This window comes from Coregonus clupeaformis, chromosome 1, assembly GCF_020615455.1.
Source record: "Coregonus clupeaformis isolate EN_2021a chromosome 1, ASM2061545v1, whole genome shotgun sequence".
NCBI lineage: Eukaryota > Metazoa > Chordata > Actinopteri > Salmoniformes > Salmonidae > Coregonus > Coregonus clupeaformis.
The window spans coordinates 69,816,053-69,835,509 of record NC_059192.1 but is presented as its reverse complement, the minus strand read 5'-3'; the positions used below and the strand labels follow the sequence as shown (position 1 = coordinate 69,835,509).

At 47.4% G+C, this 19,457-nt stretch overlaps 1 protein-coding gene across 2 annotated transcripts in view; it reads left to right on the top strand.

Annotated features, from left to right (window-relative positions):
- The window catches only part of cpn1 (carboxypeptidase N, polypeptide 1), a 201,048-nt gene that overhangs the window by 166,227 nt on the left and 15,364 nt on the right, over positions 1-19,457 (top strand). For both annotated transcript variants that reach the window (XM_041883959.2, XM_041883952.2), the window contains one exon: positions 5,466-5,565. In XM_041883959.2, coding sequence (XP_041739893.1) covers positions 5,466-5,565 — 100 coding nt within the window. The remainder of the gene's footprint in view (positions 1-5,465; positions 5,566-19,457) is intronic.

The window sequence follows — 19,457 nt, the reverse complement described above, 5'->3', positions numbered from 1 at the left end:
GCGTGCTCTGCGCACGGCCTTCAGGAGAGGCTTATGGGAGGACATCACGACGGAACTCGCATGTCGGGATGACGAGATGGACCTTAATACCCTCACCCATGGAGGTGGGCAGCACCCCCTACAGCACCACAGACCACAGATCTCCTGGCGGCTCCCTATCTATGCGGTATGACTCCCGTTGCCACTCCGTGAGTGTTCTGCCATCACCTGTCACCAAACCATTGTTTTAAGTTACCCTAGCAGTGAATGGTTCTTCCTTCTCTTTGCTTTCCACGGCAAGGATAGATTCCGGATCAGCGGGGAACCTTATCGATAGGGAGCTGGTCTCTGAATGTGGGTTGCCCACTGTGCCACTGCTTTCTCCACTACACGTCACCTTGCTGTACAATAAACCACTTGGATCAGGCACCATTATGCACGTCACTCTCCCCATCACCATCACCATTCCCACATTACCGGAGCACCACGAGGAGCTGTCCTTCCACATCGTCATGTCACCCCTTCACCGGATTGTCTTGGGATTGCCCTGGCTCAGACTACACAACCCCACCATCATTTGGATCACCAGGAGGATCACAGCCTGGTCCCCCTCATGCCGGAGGACCTGCCTGCCGGTGGTTTGTTGTTCCACGTCAGTGGAGAGTCCGGAGTCCGCCCTCCAGCCCAACATTCCATGTGAGTATGCAGATCTCTCCGAGGTCTTCTCTGCCTCCAAGGCTAAGTGTCTCCCTCCTCACAGGCCCTGGGACTGCGCCATTGACCCCCCGAAGAGTTGCATTTACTCCATCTCCATAGCGGAGACTGAGGCCATGGAGAAGTATGTGGCGGAGACCCTGAAACAGGGGTTCATCAGATGCTCTACCTCTCCTGCCTCTTCCAGCTTCTTCTTCGTAGCCAAAAAAGACGGAGGACTGAGGCCGTGCATTGACTACCGGGGGCTGAACGCAGTCCCCACCAAGTACCGGTACCCCCTCCCTCTGGTTCCGTCGGCCATCGAGCAGCTGTGAGGGGCCCGGTACTTGTTGGACCTGAGGAGTGCCTACAACCTGATCCGAATCCGGGAAGGAGACGAGTGGAAGATGGCATTGCGCACTACCTCAGGCCACTATGAATACTGCGTCATGCCCTATGGCCTCACCAACACACCTTCCGTGTTCCAGTCCTTTGTCAATGACGTGTTCCGAGACATGCTGAGTATACAGGTGGTGGTGTACATCGACGATATCCTGATCTACTCAGCTACGTTCGAGGAGCACGTCAGGGACGTCCAAGCAGTCCTACTCCGCCTCCGGGAACACAGCCTTTTGGTGAAGGGGGAGAAATGTGAATACAACCAACAGGCCATATCCTTCCTGGGATACAGGATCAGTCCTCAGGGGGTGTTCATGGAAAGAGCGAAGACGGACGGCGTCAGGTCATGGCCAGTGCCCACCACCATCAAGGGCCTACAGAGCTTCCTGGGCTTTGCACATTTCTATCAGCGTTTCATCAGGTCCTTCAGCTCCATAGCCACCCTGCTCACCTCTCTCCTTAAGGGTGGGCCTCAGAAGCTGGCCTGGAACCCTGCGGCTGACGTTGCCTTCAAGAGGCTGAAGGAGAGGTTCACCACAACGCCCCTCCTAAAACACCCAGATCCAGCTCGTCCTTTCATCCTGGAGGTGGACGCATCTGAAGAGGGCAAGGGTGGGGCCCTCTCCCAGCGGCAAGGTCAGCCAGAGAAAATGTATCCCTGTCCCTTTTTCTCTAAAAAGCTTACCCCCGCAGAGAGCAACTATGGAGTTGGAGACAGGGAGCTGTTGGCGGTGGTCCTCACTCTGGAGGAATGGAGACACTGGCTGGAGGGCGCAGTCCATCCATTCCGGATTCTCACTGACCACTGGAATTTGGAGCACATACGGATGAACTCTCGTCAAGCCAGGTGGTCCCAATTTCTTACTTGCTTTCAGTTTATTCTGTCCTACCGCCCAGGATCCCAGAATGTGAAAGCTGATGCACTCTCCAGGATGCACCATACTGGAGAAAGGAAGGATCTGGGGGGTCCTATCCTGCCTCCGTCTCACATCGTGGCACCTGTCGTTTGGGATGTGGACGAAGACATCCGCCTGGCGGCTCAGGAGGACCCAGCGCCTGCCAACGCCCCTCCTGGGCGCGTGTATGTACCCACCAGGGTCCGTGACCGCCTGCTGATCTGGGCGCACACCACCTTTTACGGCAGGGCACTCCGGTGTTACGCACACCCTACATTCTCTCTCACAAAAATACTGGTGGCCACCTTGGCTACTGATGTCTCCTGCTATATCAACTCCTGTTCCATATGTGCCCAAACGAAGACATCTCGGAACGCCCCAGCAGGCAAACTAGTTCCTCTCCCAGTGCTTCAGCGACCCTGGTCACACCTGTCCATATACTTTGTCACCAACCTCCCACGTTCGGACGGCTTCACCACAGTCCTGGTGGTCGTAGATTGGTTCTCCAACTAACTGGTCTTCCTTCTGCTCTCCAGGTCGCTTAGGTCCAGTTCCAACAGGTCTTCCGGCATTATGGACTTCCGGATTACATCGTCTCGAACCGTGGCCCCCAATTCACCTCCCGAGTGTGGAAGGCTTTCCTGGAGAAGATCAGGGCCACGGCCAGCCTCACTTCCGGGTATAGGCCTCAGTCAAATGGGCAGGTGGAGCGCATGAACCAGGAGCTGGGGAAGTTTCTTCGTTGCCACTGTCAGGACCGGCAGGGTGAGTGGGCGAGGTTTCTTTCCTGGGCAGAATATGCCCAGAACTCCCTCGTTCACTCCTCCACGGGGCTCACTCCCTTCCAGTGCATCCTGGGGTACCAGCCGGCCCTGGCCCCTTGGAAACCCAGCCAGACCGATGCGCCCACTCTCGACGAGTGGTTCCGCAGGGCCAGACAGGTTTGGTACGCCGTCCATCTCCAGAGGGCCATTCGTCAGCAGAAGGACCAAGCCGACCGCCACCACAGTGAGGCCCCCATATTCCAGCCTGGTGATCGTGTCTGGCTGTCCACTAAAAACCTCCCTCTCTGCCTGCCCTGCAAGAAACTGAGCCCCCGGTTTGTGGGGCCGTTTAAGGTCCTCCGGCGGATAAATTAGGTATCGTACCGGCTGCTCCTTCCCCCTCACTACCGTGTCTCACCCACTTTTCATGTGTCTCTCCTCAGGCCGGAAGTTCCTGGTCCTCTGGCGGATGCCGTCCCCCTGGGTACACCCCTCCCGCCCCTGGACATTGACGGGAGTCCGGCGCATGCGGTGAGGGACCTGCTGGACTCCAGGTTCTGTGGGGGACGACTCTGTTACCTGGTGGACTGGGAGGGGTATGGTCCTGAGGAGAGGATTTGGCCCCAGGGCTGGAGACGTCCTGCGGCGGGAGCCGCGCATCCAGGGGTGTGTCACGTCTCCTCCCGTTGCTCCCCTCTGGCGCTCTGATTCGCCGGTCTACTGAGCCACCAGTCTGAGCGCACCACCTCGGCAACACCGGAATGGAAACCCAACGCACCCTAATCACCTCCAGCGCACCTGCACCTCATCATCTCATCACCACCCCTATATAGCCCTGGACTGTTCAGTGTTGTGTTGTGTGTGATTGTTTGTGTCATGTCGTGTACTCGCTCTTTGTTGTTCTCTTGCTCAGTGTTAAGTAAACATTTACGTTGTTGATTCCTGCGTCTGTGTCCTGCCTCTTTGTCTCCTCAGTACTCGTCACACATCTGTGCCAAAAATAAATTGGATAATTCTGGATCCTATTTTAACAAGTTGCACATCAAAATATAAATTGAGCATTCCAAGAATGTGTTAGATGAAATAGATACCTTTTTTCTTGAATGATACCATCTCAGTTTCCTTACTTAGCGCTGGAAAAATATTGTTTAGAGCCCTGACACTAATGGAAAGTAACTGTGCATAAAACTATATATACAGTGAACTCGGAAAGTATTCAGACCCCTTGACTTTTCCACATTTTGTTATGTTACAGCCTTATTCTAAAATGGATTAAATTGTTATTTTTTCCCCCCATCATCAATCTACACACAATACCCCATAATGACAAAGCAAAAAAATTGTTTTTGGAATATTTTGCAAATTTATAAAACCAATAAACTGAAATATTACATTTACATAAAATATTCAGACCCTTTACTCAGTACTTTGTTGAAGCACCTTTGGCAGCGATTACAGCCTCAAGTCTTCTTGGGTATGTTGCTACAAGCTTGGCACACCTGTATTTGGGGTGTTTCTCCCATTCTTCTCTGCAGATCCTCTAAAGCTCTGTCAGGTTGGATGGGGAGTGCACAAATATTTCCAGGTCTCTCCAGAGATGTTCGATTGGGTTCAAGTCCGGGCTCTGGCTGGGCCATTCAAGGACATTCAGAGACTTGTCCCGAAGCCACTACTGCGTTGTCCTGTTGGAAGGTGAACCTTCGCCACAGTCTGAGGTCCTGAGCACTCTGGAGCAGGTTTTCATCAAGGATCTCTATGTACTTTGCTCAATTCATCTTTCCCTCGATCCTGACTAGTCTCCCAGTCCCTGCCGCTGAAAAACATCCCCACAGCATGATGCTGCCACCACTATGCTTCCCTGTAGGGATGGTGCCAGGTTTCATCCAGAGATGACACTTGACATTCAGGCCAAAGAGTTCAATCTTGGTTTCATCAGACCAGAGAATCTTGTTTCTCATGGTCTGAGAGTCCTTTAGGTGCCTTTTGGCAAACTCCAAGCGGGCTGTCGTGTGCCTTTTACTGAGGAGTGGCTTCCGTCTGGCCACTCTACCATAAAGGCCTGATTGGTGGAGTGCTGCAGAGATGGTTGTCCTTCTGGAAGGTTCTCCCATCGCCACAGAGGAACTCAGGAGCTCTGTCAGAGTGACCATCGGGTTCTTGGTCACCTCCCTGACCAAGGCCCTTCTCCCCCGATTGCTCAGTTTGGCCGGGCGGCCAGCTCTAGGAAAAGTCTTGGTGGTTCCAAACTTCTTCCATTTAAGAATGATGGAGGACTCCAATCAAGTTGTAGAAACATCTCAAGGATGACAAATGGAAACAGGATGCACCTGAGCTCAGTTTTGAGTCTCATAGCAAAGGGTCTGAATACTTATGTAAATAAGGTATTTCTGTTTTTTATGTCTAATAAATTTGCAAAAACATCTAAAAACCAGTTTTCGCTTTGTGATTATTGGGTATTGTGTGTAGATTGCTGAGGAAATTTTTAATTTAATACATTTTAGAATAAGGCTGTAACGTAACAAATGTGGAAAAAGGGAAGGGGTCTGAATACTTTCCGAATGCACTTTATGTTGTTGTATTTATTGTAATCGAGCAAAATGGTTACATTTATTGTATTGTGATATGACTTTTAGTCCATATCGCCCAGCGCTAAGGTGTAGTATTATAAAAGCAAAGGTTTGTTTTCTTGCCCTATTGGGGGGGGTTCAGTAAACTGTCCTTCCGCCCTCTCCAGGTGCATCATGGGATCAAAGGAATGGTGTATGATAACAACAACAACCCAATCGGCAACGCAGAGATTTCAGTAGCTGGTATCAACCACGATGTGACCACTGGTAAGAGGGGCAGAGAAACCATTTAACATCAGGGGAGACATTTTCCTCTCACAAAAACACGCACAACCATCTAAAAACCCTGAGCAATGCCAAAGTTAGGTATTTTCGGCTTACCAGTAGGTACGTATGCACAGATCTTAGTCAAATACACATATAATTTCCATTAATGTAACAATAGGCTACAACAAGACACTTTGAATAAATTAGGGACAATAATATTTGGTGACAATAGCCTAATACATAATATTACTCTATAATCTTTGAACTGGGTGTTAAGCCTTTGTGTTTTTATGTATTTTGAGATTGTATTGTTTCATTATGTTACATATTATGTTACATATTCTACATGTAACATGTTACATTTCCACCTGCAACTAGCATCACATTTCAGATACATACCAGTAGTTGCAAAGGAATAGAAATTCATGTGAGTAAAACATACTTAGAATGCCGCGCAACTCTGCACATTTTTTTTTTTTTTTAAGCAAATGAGCATTTTGCAACTCTATGGCCAGTCTGTTGTTGTGTGTACAACTTCCTGAATTAGGATTGGTTCTCATTCAGAAGGTAGACAACAATAGCAAAAATGTCAGCAATACAAATCGTATTCCTTGTAACTGATGCTAAGATTATGATAAGGTAAGAAGCAGTAGCAAGCAATTCTGGGCATTTCTAAGCAGTGTCCTTCAAAACGCCATGACGAAATCAAATTTATGGCTAAAATGTTACATGTAGGTCCTTCAAACTGACACTCAGTGAGTATGGATACATGCACACAATAATGCGATTATTGTGAATATAATAGTTTGATTAAAACATTTACATGCTCTGCAAAAAGAACGATTTCCCTAATAATCTTGTTTATATGGACACATCTGAAATAAGGCTAACTGATGGCACTCTGATAAATGCAGAAAATCGCTAATCAAAATAAATGTTCTACCACAGCGACCATGGTATTTTTGGGAAGCAAATTTGATTCTGAGTTCGGACATGTGAAAACTACTTCTAAGATGCATACATTCAATTGTTCCGAACTCACTTCACTCACACTAAAGATGGAGGCGTAGATCAAATACACCACTGGAACGCAGTAATTCTAAAGATTACTCAGAAAACCAGGTGTTTTAATTGGCGTATGGTTCATTTGATTTTGACCTTACGCCAATTAACATAAGCAGAGTAAGGTGTTTACATGACTATTGCATAATTTGCCTACTGCCAAAATCAGTTTAATATTGAATTATTACTGTGCATGTAAACGTACTCATTGATATGACATTGCCACTAGCAGCAGAATGAACGACAGATATGAGCCATGAAAGGGACATGTCAATTTCACTTCGTATTCTCATTTTGTCGGCTCATACAGTGAGGAAAAAAAGTATTTGATCCCCTGCTGATTTTGTACGTTTGCCCACTGACAAAAAAATTATCAGTCTATCATTTTAATGGTAGGTTTATTTGAAAAGTGAGAGACAGAATAACAACAAAAAAATCCAGAAAAATGCATGTCAAAAATTTTATAAATTGATTTGCATTTTATTGAGGGAAATAAGTATTTGACCCTCTCTCAATCAGAAAGATTTCTGGCTCCCAGGTGTCTTTTATACAGGTAACGAGCTGAGATTAGGAGCACACTCTTAAAGGGAGTGCTCCTAATCTCAGCTTGTTACCTGTATAAAAGACACCTGTCCACAGAAGCAATCAATCAATCAGATTCCAAACTCTCCACCATGGCCAAGACCAAGAACTCTCCAGGGATGTCAGGGACAAGATTGTAGACCTACACAAGGCTGGAATGGGCTACAAGACCATCGCCAAGCAGCTAGGTGAGAAGGTGACAACAGTTGGTGCGATTATTCGCAAATGGAAGAAACACAAAATAACTGTCAATCTCCCTTGGCCTGGGGCTCCATGCAAGATCTCACCTCGTGTAGTTGCAATGATCATGAGAACGGTGAGGAATCAGCCCAGAACTACACGGGAGGATCTTGTCAATGATCTCAAGGCAGCTGGGACCATAGTCACCAAGAAGACAATTGGTAACACACTACGCCGTGAAGGACTGAAATCCTGCAGCGCTCGCAAGGTCCCCCTGCTCAAGAAAGCACATATACAGGGCCGTCTGAAGTTTGTCAATGAACATCTGAATGATTCAGAGGAGAACTGGGTGAAAGTGTTGAGGTCAGATGAGACCAAAATCGAGCTCTTTGGCATAATAATATGCCATTTAGCAGACGCTTTTATCCAAAGCGACTTACAGTCATGCGTGCATACATTTTTGTGTATGGGTGGTCCAGGGGATCGAACCCACTACCCTGGCATTACAAGCGCCGTGCTCTACCAGCTGAGCTACAGACGACCACATCAATTCAACTCGCCATGTTTGGAGGCGGAGGAATGCTGCCTATGACCCCAAGAACACCATCCCCACCGTCAAACATGGAGGTGGAAACATTATGGTTTGGGGGTGTTTTTCTCCTAAGGGGACAGGACAACTTCACCGCATCAAAGGGACGATGGACGATGTACTGTCAAATCTTGGGTGAGAACCTCCTTCCCTCAGCCAGGGCATTGAAAATGGGTCGTGGATGGGTATTCCAGCATGACAATGACCCAAAACACACGGCCAAGGCAACAAAGGAGTGGCTCAAGAAGAAGCACATTAAGGTCCTGGAGTGGCCTAGCCAGTCTCCAGACCTTAATCCCATAGAAAATCTGTGGAGGGAGCTGAAGGTACGAGTTGCCAAACGTCAGCCTTGAAACCTTAATGACTTGGAGAAGATCTGCAAAGAGGAGTGGAAGAAAATCCCTCCTGAGATGTGTTCAAATCTGGTGGCCAACTTCAAGAAACGTCTGACCTCTTTGATTGCCAACAAGGGTTTTGCCAGCAAGTACGAAGTCATGTTTTGCAGAGGGGTCAAATACTTATTTCCCTCATAAAATGCAAATCAATTTATAACATTTTTGACATGTCTTTTTCTGGATTTTTTTGTTGGTATTCTGTCTCACTGTTCAAATAAACCTACCATTAAAATTATAGACTGATCATGTCTTTGTCAGTGGGCAAAGGTACAATATCAGCAGGGGATCAAATACTTTTTCCCTCACTGTAGCTGACATCCTAAGGACCTTAGTCCTCTGTAGCTCAGCTGGTAGAGCACGGCGCTTGTAACGCCAAGGTAGTGGGTTCGATCCCCAGGACCACCCATACACAAAAAAAATTATGCACGCATGACTGTAAGTCGCTTTGGATAAAAGCGACTGCTAAATGGCATATTATTATATTATTTAGGCGACATTCCCATTAGGTCCCTTTTAGGGTTTTGGAGAATGTTCTATGATCATTAAAATATTATGTTTACCTCGGGACCATAAGAGGACGTTCAGTACAGGTCCCAGTTTGGTCGCAGTATAACAATATATTTAGGTATTTTGATGTCCATATTAGGGCAGTGGTTCCCAACCTTTTTTGAACCGTGGCACACTTTGATGGGATATATAATTATCTGGCACACTTACAATTTCCAGTATTAATTTATTGATTTAGTGTTCATTTTTTGTATTTTATTAGTATTCCCATTAGCTGTTGGAAAACATGAAACGTTACATAAAACAGAACATTAATAGACAAGAACAGCTCAAGGACAGAACTACATACATTTTGAACGAGAGAAATGTAACTAAAAGGTTCTGTTCTAACTCAATACTGAGAGAGAAAAGACAAGAGACCTATTATTCTAAGCCTTCATTTATCATTTACATTTTCATATATTACATTTACATTCAGTAGCATTTATCAGTACATACACACAAAATATGTAAGTCAAATAAGGGAGAGGCGTACTGTGAAGTGTTGCTTTATCTGGTGGGTTTTAAGCCAGGTTTGCTGTTCACTTGAACAATATGAGATGGAAGGCAGTTCCACACAATCATGGCTCTATATAATACTGTATGTTTCCTTGAATTCGTTCTGGATTTGGGGACTGTGAAAAGACCCCTGGTGACATGTCTGGTAGGGTAAGTGTGTGTGTCAGTGCTGTGTTGACTATGCAAACAATTTAGCATTTTCAACACATTGTTTCTTATAAAAAAAGAAGCAATGCAGTCAGTCGCTCCTGAACTTTTAGCCAAGAGAGACTGGCATGCATAGTATTGATATTAGCCCTCTGATTACAGTGAAGAGCAAGACGTGCCGCTCTGTTCTGGGCCAGCTGCAGTTTTTCTTGGTCCTTCTTTGCAATATCTGACCAAATGACTGGGCAATAATCAAGATAAGATAAAACTAGAGCCTGCAGGACTTGCTTTGTGGAGTGTGGTGTCAAAAAAGCAGAGTATCTCTTTATCACAGAAAGAACTCTCCCCAACTTTACAGTCATTGAATCAATATATTTTTTCACCATGACAGTTAACAATCCAGGGTAACACCAAGTAATTTAGTCTCCTCAATTTTCTCAACAGCCACATTATTCAATATCAGATTCAGTTGAGGTCTAGAACTTAGGGAATTATTTGTACCAAATACAATGCTTTTAGATTTAGAGATGTTCAGGACTAGTTTATTACTGGCCACCCATTCTAAAACTGACTGCAACTCTGTTTAGGGTTGCAGTGATTTCACTAGCTGTGGTTGCTGATGTGTATAATGTTGAATCATAAGCGCACATAGTGATAGTGTGATGGGTGATTCGAAGGAGTCAGGCGCAGGAGGGTAAATCACAGAATACAGAGTTTATTCCGGAATACAGAGTTACGCAGGATAGCGTCAAACAGTCCAGTGCTCAAACAGGCACACTGGAACAAAAGAGGCACACAGGGAAAATATACCCCGGCAATACAAAATACACATAGCTCAACCGAGCTACTCTCTCCTCACATTAAACAATCACCCACAAGGACAAGGGGGCAGAGGGAACACTTATACCTGTACTAATGAGGGGATATGAACCAGGTGTGTGTAATAGACAAGACAAAACAAATGGAATGATGAGATGTGATGCGGTAGTGGCTAGAAGGTCGGTGACGACGAACGCCGAAGCCTGCCCGAACAAGGAGAGGAGGCAGCTTCGGAGGAAGTCGTGACAGATAGATCATTAGTAAAAATTTAAAAGAGAGCTCCCCTGCGGTACACCACACGTTACATGTTTAACATTAGAGAAGCTTCCATTAAAGAAAACGTTCTGTGTTCTATTAGATAGATAGCTTTGAATCCACGATATGGCAGAGGTTAAAAAGCCATAATACATACGTTTTTGTCAATAACAGGTTATGGTCAATAATATCAAAGGCTGCACTGAAATCTAACAATACAGCTCCCACAATCTTTTTCTCAACCAATCATCAGTCATTTGTGTCAGTGCAGAACATGTTAAGTGCCCTTCTCTATAAGCATGTTGAAAGTCTGTTGTTCATTTGTTTACAGAGAATTAGCATTGTATCTGGTCAAACACAATTTTCTCCAAAAGTTTACTAAGAGTCTGCAGTAATCAAAGGGTGCTTTACCATGTTTGAGTAGCGGAATGATTTTGGCTTCCCTCCAGGTCTGAGGACATTTTTCTTTTTCAGACTCAGATTAAAGACATAACAAATAGGAGTGGCAATATAGTCACCACTAGCCACAGTAGCTTTCCATCTAAATTGTCAATACCAGGTGGAGCCATCTGATTCAATGAAAGTTGAATTAGTCTTTCTGGCCAAAATGTAATTTAAACTATTCTAAAGCTTTTTTCCATCATGCTTTATATAACTTATCTTGTTTTCATAATACAATTTATTCTTCTTTTTGTTCAGTTTAGTCACATTATTTTTCAATTTACAGTAAGTTTGCCAATCAGCCAGACTTATTCACCACTCCTTTTGCCTCGTCCCTCTCGAACCATACAGCTTTTCAATTTCTCATCAATCCACGGGACCTTAACAGTTCTAACAGTCAGTTTCTTAATAGGTGCATGCTTATGAATAACTGGAAGAAACGATTTAATAAATGCTCCTCATCATACACATCAGAGCAACATATTATACACTATTTTAGGCCCAGCCTTTGGAACTTTGACTTTTCTAGATATGGCCACTATATTGCGGTCAGTACTTCCAATCGGTATGGAAACAGCTTTAGAGCAGAGTTCTGCAGCATTGGTAAAAATGTGTTTGAAACACGTGGATGATATAGTTCCTGTGCTGTTTGTAAACACCCTACTAGGTTGATTAATAACCTGAACCAGATTACAGGCACTGGTTACAGTGAGCAACTTCCTCTTGACCGGACAGCTTGATGAAAACCAGGTCAACCAGAAAATAGACCTCTCTGTTAACACCACACACATTATAAAGCATTGCACACATATTATCCAGATAATTAATGTTACCACTTGGTGGCCTATAGCAGCACCCCAAAAAAAAGCAGGTGAACCTGCAACCACATCACTTCAACAACATTAGAAATGAGATCATCTCTAAGCTTTACAGGAATATGGCTCTGAATATGGCAACACCTCCCCCATAGGGATTCCTGTCTCTTCTGTAGATGTTATATCCCTGTATTGCTAATGCTGTATCCTCAAAGGAATTCTCTAAGTGAGTCTCAGATATGGCCAATGTACACAGTGTACAAAACATTAAGAACACCTTCATAATATTGAGTTTCACCCTTTTGCCCTCAGGACAGCCTCAATTAATTGGGGCATAGTCGTAATGTTTTGTACACTCAGTGTATGAATATTATCTGATGTTAGCAAGTTATTGATTTCATTAACCTTATTTCTAAGGCTACATTCACATTTGCCTTCATCTACACTGATTGAAGTGTATTTAACAAGTGACATCAAAAAGGATCATAGCTTTCAACTGGATTCACCTAGTCAGTGCTATGTCATGGAAAGAGCAGGTGTTCTCAATGTTTTGTATACTCAATGTATATTAATATGGGCTATTTTTTGCCCTTTCCTGGGTAGCTTATCGGAGATAGACATAATATGAAAAAAAGCATGAAAAAAACAGTCAAACAGGCACTTGTGAGTGTCAGTTGGTGCATGTGTGTGTGTGTAAGTGTGTGTGTGTGATGTGGGGCTGAACATCTCATTCCAACATCATAGGCATTAATATGGAGTTGGTCCCCCCTTTGCTGCTATAACAGCCTCCACTCTTCTGGGAAGGATTCCACAAGATGTTCGAACATTGCTGCAGGGACTTGCTTCCATTCAGCCACAAGAGCATTAGTGAGGTCGAGCACTGATGTTGGGCAATTAGGCCTGGCTCGCAATTCATCCCAAAGGTGTTCAATGGAGTTGAGGTCAGGGCTCTGTGCAAGCCAGTCAAGTTCTTCCACACAGAGCTCGACAAATCATTTCTGTATGGACCTCGCTTTGTGCACGGGGGCATTGTCATGCTGAAACAGGAAAGGGTCTTCCCCAAACCGTTGCCACAAAGTTGGAAGCACAATGTCATTGTATGCTGTAGCGTTAAGATTTCTCTTCACTGGAACTATGGGGCCTAGCCCGAACCTTGAACAAAAAGCCCCAGACCATTATTCCTCCTCCACCAAACTTTACAGTTGACACTATGCATTCGGGCATGTAGCATTCTCCTGGCATCCGCCAAACCCAGATTTGTCTGTCGGACTGACAGATGGTAAAACGTGAATCATCATTCCAGAGAACGCGTTTCCACTGCTCCAGAGGCCAATGGTGGCGAGCTTTACACCACTCCAGCCAATGCTTGGCATTGTGCATGATGATCTTAGGCATGTGTGCGGCTGCTCGGCCATGGAAACCCATTTCATGAAGCTCCCGATGAGCAGTTCTTGTGCTGACATTGCTTCCAGAGGCAGTTTGGAACTCGGTAGTGAGTGTTGCAACCAAGGACAGATTTTTACTCGCTATGAGCTTCAGCACTTGTCGGTCCCGTTCTGTGAACTTGAGCGGCCTACCACTTCGCGGATGAGCCGATGTTAGTCCTAGACGTTTCCACTTCACAATTACAGCACTAACAGTTGACCGGGGCAGCTCTAGCAAGGCAGAAATTTGATGAACTGAAAGGTGGCATCCTATGACGGTGCCACATAGAAAGTCACTGAGCTCTTCAGTAAGGCCATTCTACTGCCAATGTTTGTCTATAGAGATTGCATGTCTGTGTGCTCGATATTATACACCTGTCAGCTACGGGTGTGGCTGAAATAGCCGAATTCACTAATTTGAAGGAGTGTCCACATACTTTTGTATATATAGTGTATATATACAGTACCAGTCAAAAGTTTGGACACACCTACTCATTCAAGGGTTTTTCTTTATTTTTACTATTTTCTACATTGTAGAATAATAGTGAAGACATCAAAACTATGAAATAACACATGGTGTGGGGGTGCTTTGCTGGTGACACTGTCTGTGATTTATTTAGAATTCAAGGCACACTTAATCAGTATGGCTACCACAGCATTCTGCAGCGATACGCCATCCCATCTGGTTTGCGCTTAGTGGGACTATCACTTGTTTTTAAACAGAACAATGACCCAACACACCTCCAGGCTGTGTAAGGGCTATTTTACCAAGAAGGAGAGTGATGGAGTGCTGCATCAGATGACCTGGCCTCCACAATCACCCGACCTCTACCCAATTGAGATGGTTTGGGATGAGTCAGACCGCAGAGTGAAGGAAAAGCAGCGAACAAGTGCTCAGCATATGTGGGAACTCCTTCAAGACTGTTGGAAAAGCATTCCAGGTGAAGCTGGTTGAGAGAATGCCAAGAGTGTGCAAAGGTGTCATCAAGGCAAAGGGTGGTAATTTGGCAAATCTCAAATATAAAATATATTCATTTTTTTAACACTTTTTTGGTTACTACATGATTCCATATGTGTCACGGTTCTCTAAGACCAAACCCAGAAGCAGACCAGGACAAGGTGAGTTGAACGAATGAGAGTGTTTATTTACAGATAAAAGATGCAGAATAGTCCAGGAGACAGAGCGGGTGGCGGAGATGAGTAGGTGGTGGTGAAGTGGCAGATGAACTGATGGCACGGCAGGGGTTGGGTGAAGGTTCCGGGAGAATGACTGTGGACAGAACAAACGGAGGTAAGTACAAGGCAGGTCAACAAGGTGCAAAAAACAACAAAACTAACGCTAGTACTCTGAGGCTGATACGCTGGCAAAACATACTGTTTATGGCTAACGATCCGGCAGGGAATGGATGTCAGGTCAGAGCTTATGAAGGGGTGATGATCAGGACCAGGTGTGCCGAAGCTGATGAGAAGCAGGTGCGGGTAATCGAGAGATCACCCGCCTAGCAACGTCGCCCGGCAACCGGACAGGGTGCGTTCAGGCACCTTCGGGAAACAGGAGATACAGAGCAGAAAAACGGCAACACAGGCAGGAACAGACTCAGGACGCAGGGTTCATGACAGTACCCCCCCTCCGACGAACGCCACTGGGCGGACTAACCGGAGCGCCAGGATGGAGGCGGTAGAAGTCACGAAGGAGGTCAGCATCAAGGATCTGACGCCGAGGAATCCAACTCCTCTCCTCAGGACCATACCCCTCCCAGTCCACGAGATACTGGAAACCCCGGCCCCGCCGTCTGGAATCCATGATGCGGCGCACCATGTAGACAGGACCTCCTCCGATCATCCGAGGAGGAGGAGGGGGAGGTGGAGGGGGCAACAGAGGGCTGAGGAGAACAGGCTTGAGGCAGGAGACATGGAAGGTGGGATGGACTCTGAGCGTACCAGGCAACTTGAGTCGAACCACAACAGGATTAATCACTCTCTCCACCACAAACGGACCAATGAACCTCGGCGACAGTTTCCTTGACTCAGTCCGCAGAGGAAGGTCCCGTGTAGCCAACCAGACCCTATCTCCGATTGCATAAGCGGGGGCTGGAATGCGGCGACGATTCGCCTGGAGCTGATACCGGTCAGAAACTCTAAGGAGGGCCTTTCTGGCCCGATGCCAGGTCCGGTGGCAACGACGAATGTGGGCCTGGACAGAGGGAACCGAGAGATCCTTCTCCTGAGAAGGAAACAAGGGGGGGTTGGTAGCCGTATAGGCACTGGAAGGGAGACATCCCAGTGGCAGAAGTAGGGAGAGTATTGTGGGCATACTCAACCCAAGGCAACTGAGAGGCCCAAGAGGTGGGGTTGGACGAAACAAGGCAGCACAGCGTGGATTCCATCTTCTGGTTGGCTCTCTCCGCCTGTCCATTAGATTGGGGGTGAAATCCAGATGTAAGACTGATGGTAGCTCCAATGGCCAAACAGAAGGATTTCCAGACAGCAGAGGAGAACTGAGGGCCACGGTCGGAAACTATGTCACTGGGCAATCCGTGGATCCTGAAAACCTCCCTAACCAGGATCTTGGACGTCTCAGAGGCAGAGGGAAGCTTGGAGATGGGCACAAAGTGGGCGAACTTGCTGAATCGGTCCACAATAGTCAGAATGACTGTGTTCCCCTCAGAAGAGGGCAACCCAGTGACAAAGTCCAGAGCCAGATGCGACCATGGTCGCCGGGGAATCGATAGGGGGTGAAGAAGTCCAGAGCTGGGCCGATTGGCACTCTTGTTCTGCGCACAAACTGGACAGGCAGCAACAAACCTCCGAGTATCTTCTCCCATGGCAGGCCACCAAAATCGTCTGCATAGAAGCGCCATCGTCCGAGCCACGCCAGGGTGACAAGCCATCTTGCTGGCATGGGACCATTGGAGGACAGCCGAACGAACCGACTCAGGCACAAACAACCGACCGGGTGGACCGTTACCGGGGCCGGGCTGTGTCCGAAGGGCCGCCATAACCTCCTCCTCAATCCTCCACATAACGGCTCCCACGACAAGGTTCCGGGGAAGAATCGTCTCAGTCTTGGCCCCACTCTCCTCCGTCTTGGAGAACATCCGGGACAAGGCATCCGCCTTGCCGTTCTTAGACCCCGGTCGGAACGTCAAGGAAAAATTAAAGCGTCCAAAAAACAACGACCACCTGGCCTGACGGGAGTTGAGACGTTTAGCCGATTGCACGTAAGCAAGATTCTTGTGGTCAGTCCAAACAACAACCGGTTGCTCCGCCCCCTCCAACCAGTGGCGCCACTCCTCCAAGGCAAGTTTCACCGCGAGAAGCTCCCGGTTACCCACATCGTAGTTCCTCTCCGTAGACGAAAGACGACGAGAGTAGTAGGCGCAGGGATGGAGTTTACCGTCAGTGGAGCATCGCTGGGACAGGATGGCGCCAACCCCCACATCAGACGCATCCACTTCAACGACAAACTGACGGGCAGTGTCAGGTTGAGAGAGAATCGGAGCGTTGGTGAATCACCTCTTCAAATCCAGTAATGCTCGGTCCGCCTCAGGATTCCAACTGAAGGTTCTGGTACTAGTAGTCAGGGCAGTTAAAGGAGCGGCCACACGGCTGTAATCACGGATAAATCTCCGATAGAAATTCGCAAACCCCAGAAACCTCTGGAGCTGCAATCTTGTACCGGGCTGGGCCCAATGCAGAACCGCCCTAACCTTCTCTTGGTCCATCCTAATCTCTCCCCTGGAGATGATGTACCCGAGGAAGGATGTAGTGTGGGCGTGAAATTCACACTTCTCGGCCTTCACAAACAGGCGATTCTCCAGCAATCGCTGCAGAACCTGCTTGACATGCTGGACGTGGCTGGAAGGCTCCTTCGAGAAGATAAGAATGTCATCCAGGTAAACGAACACAAAAAGACCGATCATATCTCTCAGGACGTCATTCACCATACTCTGGAACACTGCTGGGTCATTGGTCAGTCCAAACAGCATCACCTGATACTCGAAAAAACCCATCGGTGTATTGAAACCAGTCAACCACTCGTCCCCCTCTCTGATCCGGACCAGATGATACGCATTGCGTAGGTCCAGCTTGGTGAACACAGTAGCACCCTGTAAGGAGTCGAAAGCAGAGCTCATCAAGGGCAGGGGATACTTGTTCTTGACCGTGATATCATTCAACCCCCGATAATCAATACAAGGTTGAAGAGAGACATCCTTTTTACTCACAAAGAAGAATCCTGCCCCCAGGGGTGATGACGAGGGACGAATGAGACCAGCAGCTAGGGACTCCTTTATGTAGGTCTCCAAAGCCTCACGTTCAGGTCGGGAGATGCTGTATAACCGTCCCTTGGGATAGGCAGCTCCAGGGAACAGGTTTATGGCACAATCATATGGTCGGTGGGGAGGGAGTGACAGAGCCCTCTGCTTACTGAACACTTCCCCCAAATCGTGATATGTCTCGGGAACCAGGGACAAATCTGGGGGGTTAGCCTCAATCACCTGACTGGGAACAGAATGGGAACAGGCAGTCTTGAGGCAGTTAGCATGACAATCAATGCTCCAACTAGTTACCTTGCCAGTCACCCAATCGAACGTGGGATTGTGTTCTTTCAGCCAGGGGTATCCAAGGACCAGAGGAACATGGGAAGAAGGCAGAATGAAGAATGAGAACCTCAGAATGATTCCCTGACAACAGCATCTTAACCAGTTCAGTCCTCATCGTGATACGTGCCAGACTACTGCCGTTCAGAGTGGTAGCTTCAATGGCTTCCGGTAATCGCTCCTTGGAAAGCCCCAGCTGTTCCACCACGTCGGCATCAATAAAGCTTCCATTGGCACCTGAATCGACGAAAGCGTTAATCGCTAAACTCTGATTCCTGTTCATGAGGGTAGCCGGGAAACGGGGTCTGACAGGGGTATTGAGAGGTTGAAACTGGCTTGCTAAAAGTCCTCCCAACTTTAGCGAGCCGAGCAGTTTGACGGCCGCTGGGAACAAGTGGAGATGTAATGTCCCGAACTACCACAGTAGAGGCAGCGGTTGGTCTTACGTCTATGTTGGCGCTCCTCCTTGGTTAACCCGTGCCGCCCCACTTGCATGGGTTCAGAATCTGGAGGCAGGACCTCTCCACTAATCCCGTGTGGTGGACAATGATCGATGCATTCTGGTCCACCTCCTGACCCGACTGGAAACTGAGAAGCTGATTGATTGGACGGGCCCCATTGCTTCTCCCTCCTTCTCTCTCGAACTCTGTTATCCACCCGAATAGACAAAGCTACCAAACTGTCCAGGTCACTAGGCTCGGATAGGAGATCAACTCATCCTTGAGTTGCTCCGACAGCCCCTGGTAAAAGGCCGCTTGCAGTGACTCCTCATTCCACCCACTCTCCACAGCCAATGTCCTGAATTCGACTACGAAGTCGGCAACGCTGCGAGTTCCTTGGCGAAGAGAAAACAGGCGCTTAGCTGCGTCCTTACCTCGGACTGGATGGTCAAACAGCTTCCTCATCTCTGCCGTGAACTGCTGGTATGACGCCATGCAGGTGTCCTGTCGTTCCCATACGGCTGAAGCCCACTCCAGGGCTCTACCACGCAGCAATTCAATAACAAAGGCTATCCTAGCCTTGTCTGTGGCGTAAGAGTGGGGCTGTAGATCGAACACTAATCCACACTGCATAAGAAAGGAACGGCATCTTCCCAAATCCCCTTCATACTTCTCAGGCGTCGGAACCTTGGGCTCACTGAAGGGCACAGCTCCAGAAGCGGCAGGCGAGAGAGGTGAAACCGGTGGTGGATTCTCCACCGGCAAACTGAGCTGAGCCTGGATCTTCGTCAGACTGGTTCCGAACCGATAACGCTATCTCCTGTAGCGCCGTGCTGTGTTGTCCCAACATCATCTCCTGCTGGGTAATGGCATGGCGAACAGAGTCCAGGTCCGCTGGGTTCATTTATGGCCGGATCGTTCTGTCACGGTTCTCTAAGACCGAACCCAGAAGCAGACCAGGACAAGGTGAGTTGAACGAATGAGAGTGTTTATTTACAGATAAAAGATGCAGAATAGTCCAGTAGACGGAGCGGGTGGCGGAGATGAGTAGGTGGTGGTGAAGTAGCAGATGAACTG